Source organism: Suncus etruscus, chromosome 9 (genome assembly GCF_024139225.1).
Source record: "Suncus etruscus isolate mSunEtr1 chromosome 9, mSunEtr1.pri.cur, whole genome shotgun sequence".
Lineage (NCBI taxonomy): Eukaryota > Metazoa > Chordata > Mammalia > Eulipotyphla > Soricidae > Suncus > Suncus etruscus.
The window spans coordinates 76,129,024-76,148,144 of record NC_064856.1 but is presented as its reverse complement, the minus strand read 5'-3'; the positions used below and the strand labels follow the sequence as shown (position 1 = coordinate 76,148,144).

General features: G+C 33.8%; 1 protein-coding gene and 1 pseudogene across 1 annotated transcript in view; one reads left to right on the top strand and one right to left on the bottom strand.

Moving 5' to 3' along the window:
- Positions 1–19,121, bottom strand: part of ANO3 (anoctamin 3) — a 242,927-nt gene that overhangs the window by 147,010 nt on the left and 76,796 nt on the right. Inside the window, exon 4 of the mRNA XM_049780960.1 lies at positions 15,948–16,066. Coding sequence (XP_049636917.1) covers positions 15,948–16,066 — 119 coding nt within the window. The remainder of the gene's footprint in view (positions 1–15,947; positions 16,067–19,121) is intronic.
- On the top strand, positions 14,774–14,892 carry LOC126019571 (uncharacterized; annotated as a pseudogene).

Sequence of the window (19,121 nt, the reverse complement as noted above, 5' to 3'; positions counted from 1 at the left end):
TGGTGTCAGTTTTATGCAAAATAAGTTTCTTAACTCCTCTCAGATCTAATTTCTTTTTTCATGGAGGATTATTTTTGTTTGTTTTTTTCTTTTTAATTTACCTGTCACTCCTCACTCTGCTTAGAACAAACTATTGGATTTTCATACTGGATTTATTCATAGCAGTTAATGCTCAGGGAATCAAATGTGCCTGGTACTAAATCCAAGTTCACCATATACAAAGAAATAGACTTAATTTTTTAACTTTCACTTTCAGATGCTTCATTTTCTTGTTTGTTTGTTCCTTGGGGGCTTCACACAGTGGTTCTTAGAGGTTATTCCTGACTTCTATTTGAAATCACTCCTGATGAGACTCAGGGGAACTAAGGTGTGCTGGGACAAAAGCAGTCTGGGGCACTGGATGCAAGTACTAACTCACTCCCATTGAGCCCCTCCAGAGCCTATTTTGTAAAGTGGTTTTCATGCATAAAAGAGAATTGCTCACTGATGAGTCTTGAAAGATCTTAACAAATGTTAGTTGTTATAAATACTTAATTTTATCATTATTAATGAGTGTTTGACTTTGATTTCAGGACCTTTTTTTTAACTTATAACCTTGAGGAACATAAAAATGACATTTTATTACACTGTTTGTTTTGTTTTGAGGACACAACAAACTGTGTTCAGAGCTTACTCTTGGCTCTGTGCTGAGGAATCACTTCAAAAATTTATTGGAAAAATGGAGCCTGAGCGGTGGTGCATGCGGTAAGGAGTTTGCCTTGTACACGGATATCCTAGAATGGATCGCATTTTAATCCCCCTGTGTCCCATATGGTCCCCCAAGCCAGGAATGATTTTTGAGTGCATATCCAGAAGTACCCCCTGAATGTCACTGGATGTGACACAAAAATAAAAAAAATTATTGGAGAGGATTGTTTATGTGCTGAATATTGAACAAGGATCAGCCACATGCAAGGCAAGTGCCTTATTATTGTGTGTTTTCTGACCCTAGTTCATTTTTTATGTGCTTATATAGCATAAGTTTGATTTGACTTTTCTGCCTTCATTCTAAATAGTTAGAGAATGGATATGCTGTGAGCATACCACTGATCAAATGATCAAATGAATAAATAACAAGTAGGCAATTATTAACACTCTCTAACTGGATGCCCAAATGTTATTGAATTTTATTTATAATTTCATAAAATTATAATTAATTTCAGTTAACAAGTTACTGTGGCTTTGGTTGAGATCAAAATTCTTTAGGAAAGAAGTCTCCCATGATGTGCTTGTTATTAAGCACTTAGGGGCAAAACCATTAAGTTAATCAGTGATTTCAGAAATCTCCTTTGTATCAATTAACAATATTTCTACCCAGAGGAAATAAAATAACTGAAACAATGTTTATTAATTTGTACTTATAATCAAATATGAATTTCTTTTGGGGGGTGCACATCTGGCAGTGCTCATCGGTTACTCGTGGCTCTGAGCTCAGAAATCTTTCCTGGCAGGCTCAGGGGATCATATAAGATGCCACGGATTGAACCCATGCCTGTCCCAAGTCTACCACATACAAGGCAAATGCCCTACCGCTATGCTATCACTCCAGCCCCTGAAATATGAATTTCTAAACAAATAGGCATATCTTGCATTACACAGTCTTTGAGAAAACTAAAGACATAGGCCTCAATAAGTTCATACATATCTTAAACCTTCTCCCATACTATCTCTGCATGAGAAGGGGGTGAGATGGAAGAGGGTGCGGTCTGGTGATGTGTTTGGTATTGAAATTAAGGTTATGAGAAACTATTGTTACTAGTATTGTCAACCAAAATAACTGAACATTTTTCTTTAAAAAATGAAATACAATATTTCCCTGATGTGATTTACTTGAGATCAAGTAAGATTAAGTCTCCTTGAGATCTTAGAGGGGCACAGCTGTTGGAAGCAAAGTGAAAAATGATGCATTTTTCCTTCCTTTTTTGGTAAGAGAATTTCACTTACCAAATCAAAATGTTTTGTCTATTGACTTTCTCCTTTCTCCCTACTTTGGCTATTTTTCTCTGTTTTAGTATTATTAAAGAACAAACAAACCTCTGTATGCTTTACTTAGTTGCTTGCTCTAAGACAAAAATCAATACAGAGATATTGTGAACATCACAGTTATTCAGGGCTTTGATATAATAATTATGTGTCAGATTTTATAAAATCTAAATTGGTTTGTTTTTGGTTTGGTCTTTTTTGGGGGGAGGGTGGTGGGAACCTAGTGACATTTGGACTTACTCCTGACTATGTGCTCAGAAATCTCTCCTGGCTTGGCAGACCATATGAAACTTCGGATATCTAGCCAAGTTTCATCCTGGATCAGCCACGTGCAAGACAAACGACCTAGCTGAGTTATTGCTCTAGCCCCTAAAAATCTAATTTTTTAACACACCTATAGCTGCTACCTATTAAACAGGTTCAAAAAATCAAATATTTCTCAAGTTAAAGAGACATAATCTAGCTTTGTTCTTGTTCAGGTCTATCACTGATAATAGAAACTTAACTCTAAAAGTTTAGGTCTTTAGAGATAATGGGGAGACTATCACTATAAATCTCATTGAGTTATGATAATTAAATAGAACAATGCATATTAAAGACAAAATAACTTTCTACCTATAAATTGATAATACATTTAAAGGAAATTATTGCAATATTGCTAAGGTTTCTACTACTAAACTAAATTTATGAATTCCTAAATTTCTCTTGTCAGTGTAGCAAAGTGAAAAATTAATATGGGAGACAGAGCCATCCTATTTTAAATCCAAGCTCAATTATTTACTCGATGTATGAATATTAATTCCATAACTTATGGTTTAAATATAAACCAAAGGGTTTAAATTTTAAAGCACATGTCATTAAAATTATACTATCCAGTGTTAATCACTATAATATTTATTGTCTATAACTAGATATTTTCTCTATGAAAAAATAACTAGAAATGTTTCTAGTTTCTGTGTACACAGACACAGTGATCTTTTATAACCACCTTTTTACATAATTACTTAAGGGGATTATGTCTATCATATTTTTAAATGCATTTTGTTATGAATGCCAATAATTAACATGTAATTTATTTAATAATATCATCAATATGGAGTAATAAAGAGGTATGTTCAGTCATCTATTTTGGCACTTAAGTCATAATTTCATAATTGTTGAGTAAAAAAGAGGCAAGTTCAGAAGAATAGTTCCTATAGAGATTTGTTGGCAAGTAAAGTATTTACTGACGCTTATGGAAGAAGATACATAATAGAAAACTACACACTCATTTCCCTCTCACTTTCTCCATATTATTATCAGTGTATCTAGTCTTAACAGAAAATCATCCATATTACTATTTGAGTTAAATATGAACACCATCTGCCAATGTCAGGGCACACAGTCAAATTGAATGGCCTTGTGATTTAATTTTAATGAGCAGATAAAATATTCATACCAATTTTTCCTAGTCCATAACTTACTTTCCAGCAATGTTTGAAGTCCAAAATCCTTTAAGGAAATTTAGAATATTTATTAATATTCTCAGATTCATTGTTGGTAACATCTGTTATTTCTGTCAGCCCATGTGTAATAGCAGAAATAAACTCATTAGTATCCACTACAGAATTCTCAGATTCGATTTAACAGGTTTTCTCTTTCTAACCTAGGTTAATTCTAGACTTTTCACACTACTTTTCGATTAAATCTATTTTCTGATTAATCCATTTTTAGAAAATTCTATCAAAAGACTTCAGTTTTATATAGACTAAGGATTCTTAAGAAAATGTTGCTCCAAAATTTCATCCATATGACTACAGACCCTTATCTTCACCTATTATTCACAGTTCTCTATATTATTTAAGTATTGTAATGAGAATAGTCATGAGTAACTGAACAAAAAATATCATTTCCCAGAACTATCTTAAAAACAGTAACTCAGGGGCTGGAGCGGTGGCACAAGTGGTAAGGCATCTGCCTTGCATGTACTATCCTAGGACAAACTGCAAGTTCAATCCCCCCAGTGTACCAGATGGTCCCCCAAGCCAGGAGCAATTTTTGAGTGCATAACCAGTAGTAACACCTGAGAGTCAATGTGTATGGCCCAAAAACTAAACCAAAACAAAACAAACAGACAGACAAAAAAAGCAACCCTTGGGAAAAGGAATATGGGAGGCATTACTTTCCCCAACTTTAAACTGTATTACAAAGCAATAGTTAAAAATAAAGCCTGGTATTGGAATAAAGAGAGACCCTCAGATCAGTAGAATAGGCTTGAGTGCTCAGACAATATTCGCCAGACATACAATCACTTAATTTTTGATAAAGGAGCAAGAAATCCTAAATGGAGCAAGAAAAGCCTCTTCGACAAGTGGTGGCACAACTGGTTACCCACTTGCAAAAAAGCTAACTCAGATCCCAAGCTACAAAGGTAAAATCCAAATGGATTAAAGACCTTGATATCAGACCTGAAACCATAAGGTATACAGAACAACACCTAGGTAAAACACTCCCTGACATTGAGACTAAAGGAATCTTCAAGGAGGAAACTGAACTCTCCATAAAAGTGGAAGCAGAGATTAACAGATGAGAATATATTAAACTGAGAAGCTTCTGCACCTCAAAGGAAATAGTGCCCAGGATACAAGAGCCACCCACTGAGTGGGAGAAAAAATTCACCCAACACCCATCAGATAGAGGGCTAATATTCAAAATATACAAGGCACTGGTGTAACTTTACAAGAAAAAAACATCTAATTGCATGAAAAATGGGGAAAAGAAATTAATAGACACGTTGTCAAAGAATAAATACAAATGGCCAAAAGGCACATGAAAAAAGGCTCCACATCACTAATCATCAGGGAGATGAAAATCAAAACAACTATGAGGTACCATCTCACACTACAGAGGTTGGAACACATCACAAATAATGAGAACAAGCAGTGCTGGCAGGGATGTGGAGAGAAAGTAATTCTTATTCAGTGCTGGTGGAAATGCCATCTAATGAAAACTTTATGGATAGTTATATGGAGATTCCTCCAAAAACTGAAAATTGAGTTCCCATAAGGTCCAGCTGTACCACTTCTAGAGATATACCCTAGAAACACAAAAATACAATTCAAAAATCTCTTCCTCACACCTATAATCATTGTAGCGCTATTTACAATAGCCAAATTCTGGAAACAACCAAGATGTCCTTCAACAGATGAATGGCTAAAGAAACTGTGGTAAATATACACAATGAAATATTATGCAGCCATCAAGAGAGATAAAGTCATGAAATTTTCCTATACATAGATGTACATGGAATCTATTATGTTGTGCAAAATAAGCCAGAGGGAGAGAGATATACACAGAATAGTCTCATTCATCTATGGGTTTTAAGAAAAATAAAAGTCATTTTTGCAATAATTCTCAGAGACAAAAAAGAAGAGGGCTGGAAGTTCCAGCTCATGACATGAAGATCACCACAGAGTGATGATTGCAGTTAGAGAAATAACTACATTGAGAACTATCACGACAAAGTGAATGAATGAGGGAAGTAGAAATCCTGTCTAGAGGGTGGGGTGGAGGGAGGTTCGGGACATTGGTGATGGGAATGTTGCACTGGTGAAGGGGGATGTTCTTTACATGACTGAAACCCAACTACAATCATATTTGTAATCATAGTGTTTAAATAAATATATTAATAATAAAAAAAGAAATTGCAACCAGAAAAAAAAAACAGTAACTCACATTTACTCTAAAGCTCTATAGTAAATCCAAGTCCATTGTTTATTGAATCATTTCTTTTCTAGCATGGTCTAAGGTCCTTACATTTCATGTTTATACAGGTGTTACTTTTTGTCAGATTTTAGAAAGAAAATAAATTCTCCTTTAGAAAAAATTTTGTTTATCGCCAACTGCAATATACACCTGGGTGGGCCTGTCAATGATTATACACAGAGTTAAACTCAAGGTTATTTGGGGATTCTATCCCAATTACAAAATGTTCTTACCAAGTAATAATATTTTAAATATATAGGAAATCAAAATTCAGAAAAATTTAGAAAAATTGATTCATATTATAGCATTTATACATATTTTGGTAAAAGATAAATGATTACATAATAAGAATGTTGTAGAAATACTGCCATTGTGAAAATCATTCCAGTTACTGAAAATAATGTACTTTATATTAACAGCCACTTGTATTAGGCAGATACAACCATTTTTAATATTTATGGCTGTGTTTATTAGCTATTGCAGATAAATTAAGCCATCCTCAATATCTACTTACAATATGAATCTGGATAGGCTGTACTTAACTGTTTCTTCTAGTCTCAGCTATATTTTCTTATAGGTATAAATTTTCTGTTATTTTACATTTTCAAAAATCTATGTCTCAGTTGGGGGAAGAGAACTTACAGATCAACCCAATTTATCACGGTCTCATCCTCCCACAGTCTAGTTTTAACTTTTTCGAACAGTGGAAGCAGAGATTGCCAGAAAGAAAACTCTGATCCACTGCTGAAGTCAGTACTGGCAAGTTGTAATTTTCTGCACCAATCTACAGACCAAAGCAAGAACAATCCCCAAAAAGTCTCTTTTTGGTGGCGTGAAGGTACATTCTGAGATAATCAGAAGTTACTTATGTTTTTGCACTCAGGAATAACTCCTGGTGATACTCAGGAGTCTATCTAGGTACCAGGAATCGAATCTGTTTTGGTTCAATGCAGAGTAACCGTCCTACCCACTGCACTAACTCCTCAGCCAGTATCTAATAAATTCTGTCTCTTAAAATGAGAAGCTGAAAAGTGTAGCTCAAAAATCTGGCTAATAATGAGATAGCTACAAAGAGAAAGACAATAGTGTCTAATTTTTTCTCAACATTATGTCTAGGAACATTTAAGTATGGTTTAGAAAGCTGGAAGCTAGCTAATTCTAGACTTAGCCCTCATTTACTGCTTTCTCTGTGTATATGCATATATCCGCTTCCTGCATTTCAATCCAGTAGCTCAGCAGAGCAATGTTGTGCTTTCCATATGTTTTTCTTTTCTACACTGTCAGTCTTTGCACATTGTAGCCTCCAAATAAATATAAAAAATAACACTATTAGTTTTCATTATTATGTCATCATAGTAAATAAAATTATCACGATATTTTAAATTCGACTATATATTACAAATAAGAACGACTATGTTTTTTAATAAAAACAGAATAATTCAATCAAAAGTAATAATGTTTTAATAGACACATAATATCTTTCCAGTCTCTAAATTGTTATCATATACCATATATAAGCTTCTAATTTATATCTAGAAATGAAGGGATATTATTTATTTCTTTAAATCCAACTTAAAACATATATCAACTGATAAAGAACAGACACATTTATGTATGTCATTTAATGGAATTAGTTAGAAAAATATGATAAACTAAATATGATCAACTAAAATATAGTTTAATAATAAAAGTTAAAAGCATAGCTTCTTGTGAAAAATTCATTCAAAAACATCTTAATAATATTTTGCATGGTTCATAGATATGTTATGTATGCAAGTCGCCTAGCTAAGCAGCTTAATTCTTTTAAGTTTCACAATAAAGTCACTTATTGAAATAGAATGTTGCTCTGTAATCTATAAAATGTATCAAAATGAGCATCCAAAAACAAGCTGTTAACATGTAATATTCTTTTTCCAGTTTGAGAAGTACAATACTACAGAAATATGTAATGAGCATGACTCAGTGGAACATTAGATTAGAATTTCTTAGACCATTCAGCATCTGTTACCATCAGCACACACTATTCTATTATATTTCATGTCAAAACTTTCATTCAGACCTGGGGCTATGTCCTGATAAAGAAGAACACAACAAAATCAAATCTCAAGTGCCTAATCTCAGGTAAGAGTGCCTCCACCCACAAGGACGAGGACTAACTCCTGCCTGGCTTTGTGCTGCAGGGCACTCCTTTAAAAGTGACACCTGGGGCTACTTCCTGATCCCCAGGAAGAACACAGCAAAAAAAAAAAAATAACACTTCTTATAGAACATGAACCCCATCACAACGTGGAGTAAGAATCATACTTCAAGTGTGTCACGGGAAAACAACACAGGACAACAGCATGCATAGAGAATAAAGATGGCAGCTCTGAGGACCTAAAAAATGCCAACCACCTAGTTAACCTCTCAGATAAGTACATTAGAATAAAAATATGGAGAATGTTCATATAACTCAAAGAAAGCATACATCAATTTGAACAGACCACAAATATAAAAATCAGAAAACTCCAAACTGAAATAACAGGACTGAAAAGTGCAGTAGAGAAAATATAAAACTTTATAGAAAGCCTCTCCAATAGAGTAACAGTAGCTGAAGACAGAACTAGTGAGCTGGAAGATGAGATGCATAATAACTTCATACAGCAGAAGAGATTGGGAAAGAACTAAAGCAAATAATCAAACAATGAAAAAATACTCAGATTTTGAACAGATAAAAATAAAAATGTTCAATAAATTCAACAGAATCACCATAGAATCATTGGAGTCCCAGAAACCCAAGAAGAAAATCTCCAGAAAGAATCAAAAGTCAATAACATTATTAAATAAAAACTCCCAGAGCTAAAGACTGCATGCAACCAAATCCTGCATGCCAGAAAAGTACCAACTAAAAGAAATCCAAAGAAAAGCACCCCAAGACACATCCTAGTCATGAAAATGAATATCACAGATAGGACTAGAATACTGAAAGCAGAAAGATCAAAAAGGGAAATTGCATTCAAAGGAGCATCCTTAAGATTTACAGCAGACCTGTCACAAGAAACCTTCAAAGTTTGAAGGCAGTGGTGGGATATTGTGAAAAAAAAATCAATGAAATGAGTGCTTCACCTAGAATACTAGCCAGTTTTGAAGAAAATATGCATGGCTTCATGGATAAACAATAGACATTTTACAGAATAAAACTAGCCCTAAAAGGAAAGCTGAAAGGTCTACTTTAAGGAAAGAAGAACCAACAGATACACAAACTTCTACACAAAGATGACACTAAATTCCACGACAATTATTTCTCTCAACAACAGTGGACTAAATGCACATGTTGAGAGACACAGAGTAGCAAAATGGGTCAGAAAGTTGATTCCAACATTTTGCTGCCTACAAGAAACACATCTGAATAATCAAAACAAGCATAGACTCATAATCAAAGACTTGAGGAAAATTATCCAAGCAAACAACACCCTTAAAAAAGCCAGTGTAGCCATATTAGTATCAGATGAAACAAACTTTAGACCCCATAGAGTTATAAGGAACAAAGATAGTCATTTTATACTAATCAAAGAATATGTAAAACAATAAGAAATCACACTCCAGAACATATATGTACCCTATGGTGGACCTGCAAAATATTTAATACAACTTTTGACAAACCTGAAGGAAGATATCAATACCAACACAATAATAGTGGGAGATCTCAACATTGATCTGACACCCTTTGATATGTCAACTTGGTTGAAAACCAACAAGAATATATTGCCTTTGAAAAGAGAAATGGAAGAAAGTAGAATAGTATATATATACATACATATATATACATACATATATACATACATATATATATACATACATATATATATCACTGCATCCCCAGAAACCTGGATACACATAAAGCACATGGGTCTTTATCCAGGATAGACCACATGCTGGCTCATTATCTCCATAAAGACAAAAAGATAGAAATTGTACAAACTACCTTCATTGACCACAAGGCACTGAAAAGAGATATGAACTACAAAGAAACAAAGAAGAAAAACTTTAACACCTGGAAACTAAACAGTTCACTACTGAACAATCAGTGGGTCAGAGCTGAAATAAAAATGGAAATCAAAACATTCCTGGAAACAAATTACAATGAAGAAACAAATTGTCAGAATTTATGGGACACAACAAAAATAGTACTAAGAGGAAAATTTATAGACTTGCAAGCACACATCAGAAAGGAAGAAGGGGCCTATATAAAAAGGTTAATGACATAGCTTTTAGAACTAGAAAATGTCCAACAGAAGGCACCAAAAATGGGTAGTCAGAAGGAAATAACAAAACTTAGAGCAGAAATCAATAGGATGAAAATCTAAAAAACAATTCGAAAGATCAATGAAAGCAAAAGTTGGTTCTTTGAAAAATAAGTTTGATATACCACTAGCAAAACTCACAAAGAAACGAAAAGAGAGAAATCTAATACACTGGATTAGGAATGAAGGGGGAGATCACCAAAGATCACCAAGTAAACAACACCCTTAAAAATGCTGGTGTGGCCATATTAATATCAGATGAAACAAACTTTAGACCTCAAAAACTTATAAAGGACAAAGATAGTCATTTTATACTAATCAAAGATTAGAGATTTTATACTAATCAAAGATTAGATAAAGGATCTGCAGAGATTCAGAGTAATCAGAGACTACTTTGAGAAAGTCTATGCCAGGAAACATGAAAACCTGAAGAAATCTTCCACAGTTAAACCAGGATGACCTTGCATATCTAAACAGACACATCACTACTGAAGAAATTAAAACTGTCATCAAGAGTGTTCCCAAAAACAAAAACCCAGGCCCAGATGGATTCACTAATGAATTCTTTCAAACCTATTAAGAGGAACTTATACAATCCTCTTTTCTGTCTCTTTCATGAAACTGAAAAATCAGAAACACTCACAAATCTTTTTTATGAAATTAACATCACCTTGATAAAACCAGACAGAGACACTGCAAAAAAAGAAAACTACAGACCAATACCCTGATGAACACAGATGCAAAGATCCTCAACAAAATTCTGGCAAACAAGATCCAATGTCCCATAAAGAAGGTCATTCACCAAGACCAAGTAGGTTTCATCCCAGGAATGCAAGGATGGTTTAACATCTGTAAATCAATCAACATAATACACCATATCAACAAAAAGAAAAAGAAAAACCATATGATCATATTAATAGATGCAGAGATAACATTTGATAAGTCCAACACCCATTCTTGATAGAAACTTATCAAAATAGAAATAGAAGGAACATTTTCAATTTAGTAGAGGCAATCTACCACAAGGAAATGGCCTTTTCTTTAAAAGCCTTTTCTTTAAAATCTTGTGCAAGACAAGGCTTCCCCCTCTCACCACCACAATTCAGCATAGTGCTGGAAGTTCTTGCCATGACAATTAGGCAAGAAAAAAAAATCAAGGGCATCCAGATCTAAAAGAAAGAAGTTAAGCTCTCACTATTTGCAGGTGACATGATACTATATTTAGAAAACCCTAAAGATTCTACCAAAAAACTTCTAGAAACAATAAATTCATATAGCAAAGTGATAGGCTACAAAATTAACACACAAAAACTAATGGCCTTCTTGCACACCAATAATGATAGAGAAGAAATGTATATCAAAAAAATCCCATTTTCCACACAAACTCAAATATCTTGGAGTCAACTTAAATAAATATGTGAAGGACTTATAGAAAAAATATACAAAATTCTGCTTCAAGAAATAAAAGAGGATATGAGGAAATGGAGGCATATACCCTGCTCATGAATTGGGAGGATTAACATCATTAAAATGGCAATAATCCAAAGCATTGTACAGATTAAATGCAATCCCTCTTTGGATATCTATAACATTCTTAAAAGAAGTGGATCAAACACTCCTGAAATTCATCTGGAACAATAAATACCTAAATATTAAATATCTAAAACAATCCTTGGGAAAAAGAATATGGGAGGCATCACTTTTCCCAACTTTAAATTGTATTCCAAAGCAATAGTGATTAAAACAGCATAGTATTGAAATAAAGACAGACCCTCAGATCAGTGTAATAGGCTGGAGTATTCAGAGCATGCTCCTCAGATATACAATCAATTAACCTTTGATAAAGGGGCAAGAAATGTAAAATGGAGCAAGCAAAGCCTCTTAAACAAATGGTGTTGGCACAATTGTTCAGCCAATTGCAAAAAACGAACTCAGACCTCTAGCTAACACCATGAACCAAGGTCAAATGCAAATGGATTAAAGACATTTATATCAGACTTGAAACCATAAGGTATATAGAACAACATGTAGATAAAACACTCCAAACATTTAAACTTAAAACACTCAAGGACATTGAAACTAAAGGCATCTTTAAGGAGGAAACAGTACTCTCCAAACAAGTTGAAGCAGAGATACACAAATGGGACTATATTAAGCTGAGAAGCTTCTGTAACTCAAAGGAAATAATGCCTAGGATACAAAAACCACCCACAGAATGGGAGAAGCTATTCACTCAATACCGATCAGATAAAGGGCTAATATCTAAGGTATACAAGGTACTCTCGGAACTTAACAAGAAAAAAACATCTAACCCCATCAAAAAATGGGGAGAAGAAATGAACAGATATTTTATCAAAGAAGAAATACAAATGGCCAAAAGGCACGTGAAAAAATACCCCACATCACTAATAATCAGGGAGATGCTAATCAAAACAACAATGAGATACCATCTCACACCACAGAGACTGGCACACATCACAAATAACAGGAACAATCAGTGCTGGCAGGGATGTGGGGAAAAAGGAACTCTCATTCATTACTGGTGGGAATGCCATCTATTCCAGCCCTTATGGAAAACAATATGGATATTCCTCAAACAACTGGAAATTGAGCTCCCATTTGACCCAGCTATATCTCTCTTAGGGATATACCCTAGGAACACAAAAATACAATACAAAAATCCCTTCCTCACACCTATGTTAATTGCAGCACTTTATACAATAGCCAGACTGTGGAAACAACCAAAATGCCTTTCAACAGACAAATGGATAAAGAAACTGTGGTACATAGACATAATGGAATATTACACAGCCGTCAGGAGAGATGAAGTCCTGAAATTTTCCTATACATGGATGTACATGGAATCTATTATGCTGAGTGAAATTAGTCAGAGGGAGAGAGAGACACACAAAATAATCTCACTCATCTATGGGTTTTAAGTAAAATTAAAGACATTGAAATGTTTCCCTGATTTGAGGGCTGGAAGGACCAGCTCAAGATATGAAGCTCACCACAAAGAGTGGTGAGTGCAGTTAAAGAAATAACTATGCTGAGAACTCTCATAACACTGTCAGTGAGTGAGGGATGTAGAAAGCCTGTCTTGAATACAGGCGGGGGTGGAGAGGGAAGAGATGAGGCATTGGTGATTGGAAGGTTGCACTGGTGAAGAGGGGTGTTCTTGTTATGACTGATACCCAACTACAATTATACTTCTAATCATAGTGTTTAAATAAAGAAATTATTTTAAAACTTTTCATGTATATTATACCTTCAATACTCATATATTTTAACTATATTTTAAGTTTAACATAATTTAAAATTTTATCATTTCAAGTCTAGTTTCAGTGAGATTTAATAAATGTATAGTATTAAACAGATATGAATGAATGGGTATCATTTTGGCATTTGATAAATTCTAGTACAGTACAAATTTCTTTTATATTTTATTTTATTATTTATAATTATTTTTCATTTAATATGTTACATTTTGGAGCATGGTGTGCATTTCATTGCATTGGTGTTTTTAAGTACAGATTTTCTTAATTTCCATGTGTTAATTAGATGGACATAAAGAGACAAAGTACCCATGGAAAGACAAACTTCTAATTTGCAAAGTTAAACTATTAGTTATTGTCTCCAAGTTATGATTACTATTACTAAAAATAAATCCAAAGAGAAATTTAAAAAATGATACAAGCAGTTATTATTGCAAATATTTATTAAATTTGATATCAAATTTGATATCATTTAGTAATTTAATTTCTTTTTGCCATAAATGGCTGTGCTCAGGGATTATTTCTTCTTCTGAGCACATATATAACTCTTGGTAAGACTCAAAACATATGCAGTGCCACGGTTTTAACCCAGGCTGCATGCAAGTACCATATGTGCTGTACTATCTATCCAGGCCATGATGCTATATTTAAATTGTTCTTTTTTTATTTCTTAAACTACTGGTAGTGATTAAAAATAGATATTCTATTCACCAAATTAAAACAAATAAAATATTGGAACAATATATTTTAGGAAATGAGCCCTATCTATACAAGGACAACTGCATACAAAGAAATTACTTGACATAAATTGCACTTATCCTTTTTTCCCTTTTATGCAGTTATTTTATTTTTACCTGTAGAGACTGTACAGTGAGTAAGGTACTGATTTGTATATGGTTTATTTCTGACACTGCTTATTGTTCTTTGAGCACTTCCAGGAGTGATCCCAGAGCATAAAGCCAGGAGAAAGCCCAGAGAATAGCCTGATATCCCCTTTACTGTCCCCCCAAAAAGTAGTCCTATTTTAATCAATTAAATTAAATTAAATGATTTTTCAGAATATATCTTAGAAAATATCAAAAGTAATTGATATGGGAAAATGGTAAGACTTGGAAGCATCAACAACTTCATCTTTATTTTATATGTGCTCCTCCATGAGCAGTAGTTACAACAATTAAACTACCTCATATAGTCAGTCATTTAGTAAACAATCATTCTCCGTTATTCTCTATCTACAAGTTTTTATGAAAGTCTTTTACGTAGTGAGAAGTCATAGTGACAGGATAATATAGGATGTTTTCCTTCCAAGTGGTTGAGTGGGTTTGATCCCTAACATTCTGTATATAATATATAATGCAGTGAAATTAAATATAATCATAGTACATACTTTGCATATCTATATTTTATTTATTTAAAAAATTATAGCTTGTGTAGTTAATTACAACATATGTCCATGGCCATACCATATTGAACGTGCCTGATCTCGTCTAATCTCAGAATCTAAGCAAGGTTGGGCCTGGTTAGTACTTGGATGGGAGACTACCTTGGAATACTGGATGCTATAGAATTTTCTCGCCACACCCTGGGTTGCTCCTGGGCCTACCCCTTCACCTTTTGGAGCTGGAGTAGTAGCACAGCAGTAGGGCATTTGTCTTGCACGTGGCTGACCTAGGATGGACATGGGTTCAATCCCCTGCATCCCATATGGTCCCCCAAGCCAGGAGTAATTTCTGAGCAAAGAGCCAGGAGAACTTCCTGAGTGCTGCCGGTATGGCCCAAAACAAAACAAAAAAAAACAAATAAGCAAAAGTATACATATATACTTTATAGGGGCCAGATCTATAATATAGAGGATATGTTGCATGTTTTGTACACTACTAACCACATTTCAAACCCTGGCATCCATATGATCACCTGAACCTACCAGGAGTGTTTCCTGAGTATTGAGCCAGGAATAAGTCCAGAGCACCTATAGGTGTGTCCCCCAAACAAACTAAAACATAGCTTAGGTAATATGGTAACACATGTATTAAAGTCTATGGTAAAGGTGTACAGTTACTAGAATCCACAACTACAAAAATGTCCATGACTCTCTGTACTTGTCCCTATATTAATACTGGTCTGATCTTCATCCACTTACCTTGTTTGCTAAATCATTTTTGTAATTGAAGGCTGATGATTTATCCTTGATTTTATTCTTAAATACTTTAATAGAAGTGGTTCAGTCATCAAATAACTTTGTGAAATAGAAAACATGACTGCAAGATTTATAGTGTATTTAATATGTCCAGGTTATCACACTAATAAGAAATGAAACTGAAATTTAAATCATGGCTCATATTATACTAAAAGATTAAACCATACTCTATCAAAACCCATTAAAATGAAGAAATAAACTAAATAAACCTTTGACGATTAATGTTATGGCTCAGGTTATAAAACTTTGGCAATGAATGTATATATTGCTGTCCACACATAGACTTTATGTTTTATCATTTTATTACTCTAGTTGCATTTTAATATCTTCCAGCATAATATAGAACAATATTAAAAATAATTGAAAGGTTTTAGAAGTTATATCTCCAAATGGCTTATTTATAGATATAATTATAGTCTGTGTTACCTTAGATAATCTTGTCTTTGAATCAGAATTATCTTTAGGAACAATATCTTTAATGAGTCGAGATCGGTCATAATTAGCATGTTCTGATTCATCCATGTAATCCTTATCTTTCCCTAGGCCTAAGAAAGAAAAAGAGAATATTAGTTCCTTTAATCTTTATACATTTTTCAAAGTGTATTAGTTTTATTTTTATCATGGTTTCCTGATTCTTAGCTGACCATAATTTTTATATGATGAATTCATTACTAAATTAGAAAATAAACTATTTAAAAGCATTTTTGCTATTGGATTAATGTGGATACTACCATAATTTAAAAAATTTAAATCAACATCTGCTTGTTGATATTTTAACTTTTTTTTTCTTTTTGGTTTTTTGGGCCACACCCAGTAATGCTCAGGAGTTACTCCTGGTTATCCACTCAGAAATCGCTCCTGGATTTGGGGACCACATGGGATGCCAAAACACTGTCTGTCCTAGGTTAGCCGCATGCAAGGGAAATGCCCTACCTCTTTGCCACCGCTCCAGCCCTATGTATTAACATTTTTACTTGCAAGCAAATGCCCTACTGCTGTGCTATCTATCACTCAGGTTCCAGCTTTTTTTTTTTTTTAATTAGTATTTTTATTTTTGGTTTGGGGCCACACCTGGTAGTGCTCTCTTGGAATTTTATGTTTTCTTTATTGAGAAATATTCTATTTTATATATGAACCAGACTATAGTCAAGCATATGTTATAAAAAGAATAGAGGGGCAGAGACAGAATGATCTCTCTCATAGTGGGATATAAGGAAGCAATGTCAGTGTGTAACAAATACCCAAAGGCAATATAGTGAGAACAGATCTTTAGTAGCAAGAGGCTTAGATAGGGCTAGTAGGGTGAACCTTAGGACAATGGTAGAAGGAAGTAGGCATTAAATTTTGTAAAATTTTAAGTTGCCCATTTGTGTCCATTGGCTAACACTACTGATCTACAAAACTGGAAATTATTCTGGAATCCACTAATCATCACTGGGTGTGGCCCCATAAAAAAGTTGAATCAAATCAAATATTTTATTCCAAGGATCAAATAGATGAATCTTCATGTTATACTACTTAACAAAGAGATATTCCTTTCTCCAGATCAATTTATAATTGAACTATCTAATAACTTATAAGACCAATTCAAAAAGTCTATCTCTCCCATTTAAAATCTAAGTAGATCGGAAATAACATAATTGCCAAGGGTACACCAATGGACAACTTAAAATTTGACTAAAATTTAATTTAACAATTAGTTATATGATGTATGATGAGAACATATTGAGTAATTGGGGACCCATTAAGTCAACTTTTAGAGCAAACTGTCATTAGTTCAAAATGCAACAACCACTATAACAAATTTCTATGATTGCAACACAATTAGATTATTTTCCGGGAAAATAGTCAAATTATTCCAGAGCAATTATTTTTTAATTGCAAGCCATTTATTTCATTCACTTTTGTTGCATAATTTTATTATTACAGTAACATCTTCAAATGTCTGAGGTAACAGCAAAACATAAATTCCTGTAAGTGCAATTATTATTGTCCACTAATTTGCAGTTATGCAACATTCTCCTTCAATGTTAAGAATGTGCTTCTTAGGATAGGGAGAACAGTTGAAATGAAAGATTTTGATGATAAGAGGATCAAAAATTAGTTTTCATACTTCATAATTACTTTTCAATCTACCTTCTATTTTCCTCATTCTTGCAATGTACTAAAAATCAATTTTCTCAAACAATCCATTACAATAATAAACTAATATCACTACCTCCATTTTACAAAAAATCATTGTGTCAGAGTCTGGCTCTTTTGCCAGATCCAAAGTAGGAAAATAGAACTCAGACAGAGAGGATTCTGTAGGAACAAAAATCTGATAAGACTCAGAAGGGAATTTACTCAAACTCAAAGGGATTGATCCCTTCAGGGCAGAAGCTTCAGCAGAAACAAAAGTTCCTAAAAGTCTTTCCCATTTGACTACTCTCTAGCCACAACTTGAGTGTGTGTGGGGGGGGGGTATGTGTGTGAAAGTCCATTTTTATAGTTGTTTTTATGACAGAGCAGGCATGTTCTGGGGTTGGTTACACATAGCTCTGAGCTCAGTAATCACTCCTGACCAGCTCTGGAAACCAAATAGGATGCTGGTGATGAAACTCAGCTATATGCAAGCCTAGAAATCTCTGCTTAAGGTCACTCCTGCATGCAACTCAAAGTCAAGGGAATGAACATGAAAAGAAAATAATTCAGGGCTCTCTGTCTCTGTCTATCTCAGAAAAAAAGCCTGTGTTCTCTCAATTTTTTTTCTTTTTTTTTTTCTTCCTTTTTAAATCCTAGTGTTGTTACATTGTTTTCTGAATTTTCTTTCTGTGAGAATAGACAACAATTCTGAAGTCTGAGCAGAGGTCAGCCTGACTTCACTTTATCTGTGAAGATCAAAAACTTTTACCCAGTCTGAGAATTCACAACTGCCCAATTTGGGTAAAAATCTCACATGGTGCAAGTCAAGTGATCTTAGGTGCAGTATCAGATCAATTTCTAAAATTCTAGCCCTAAACTTACTAAGTATAGATACATTTAATATTTGTCTGTGGGAGAGTTTAATGTATTTATTACAGTTATCACCCTCTAGACAATTATAACTAATTGTCTAAGTTGATACTCAAGAAATTTAAGATGCTCCCAGGTGACCTGACTGAGAATGTCCTAATTTTGAGGATTATGATGCAGACAATGAAGCCTGGCTATTACTCTTCACTACCAATTATTCCAGACTTAATTTCTGTAGAGGAAATTAGTTCACTCGGGGGTTATGAAATAAGTGTTAGAAGAAATATATATCCACTATTTAAAAACTTTATATTTCATTTCAACATGTAAAAAGAAAAACCCATTTAAAAGTGTTATTTCTCTCATAAGCAAGTCCAGCAAGTTGCAGATTTGAATGCAAACACTGCTCAAATGAAGCAAATCTTATGCAATAATAGCAAAAGGAGAAAGAAATGGTCGATTCATTATTACTGTTGGAAAAATAAAAATTATATTACTAACAGATTACTATCACTATTATAATCATGTTTATTTTATGTCATTATCAACTAGATTTAAAATATAGTTTTCAGAACTATCTGTACAGTTCTGTGCCCTCTGACTGAA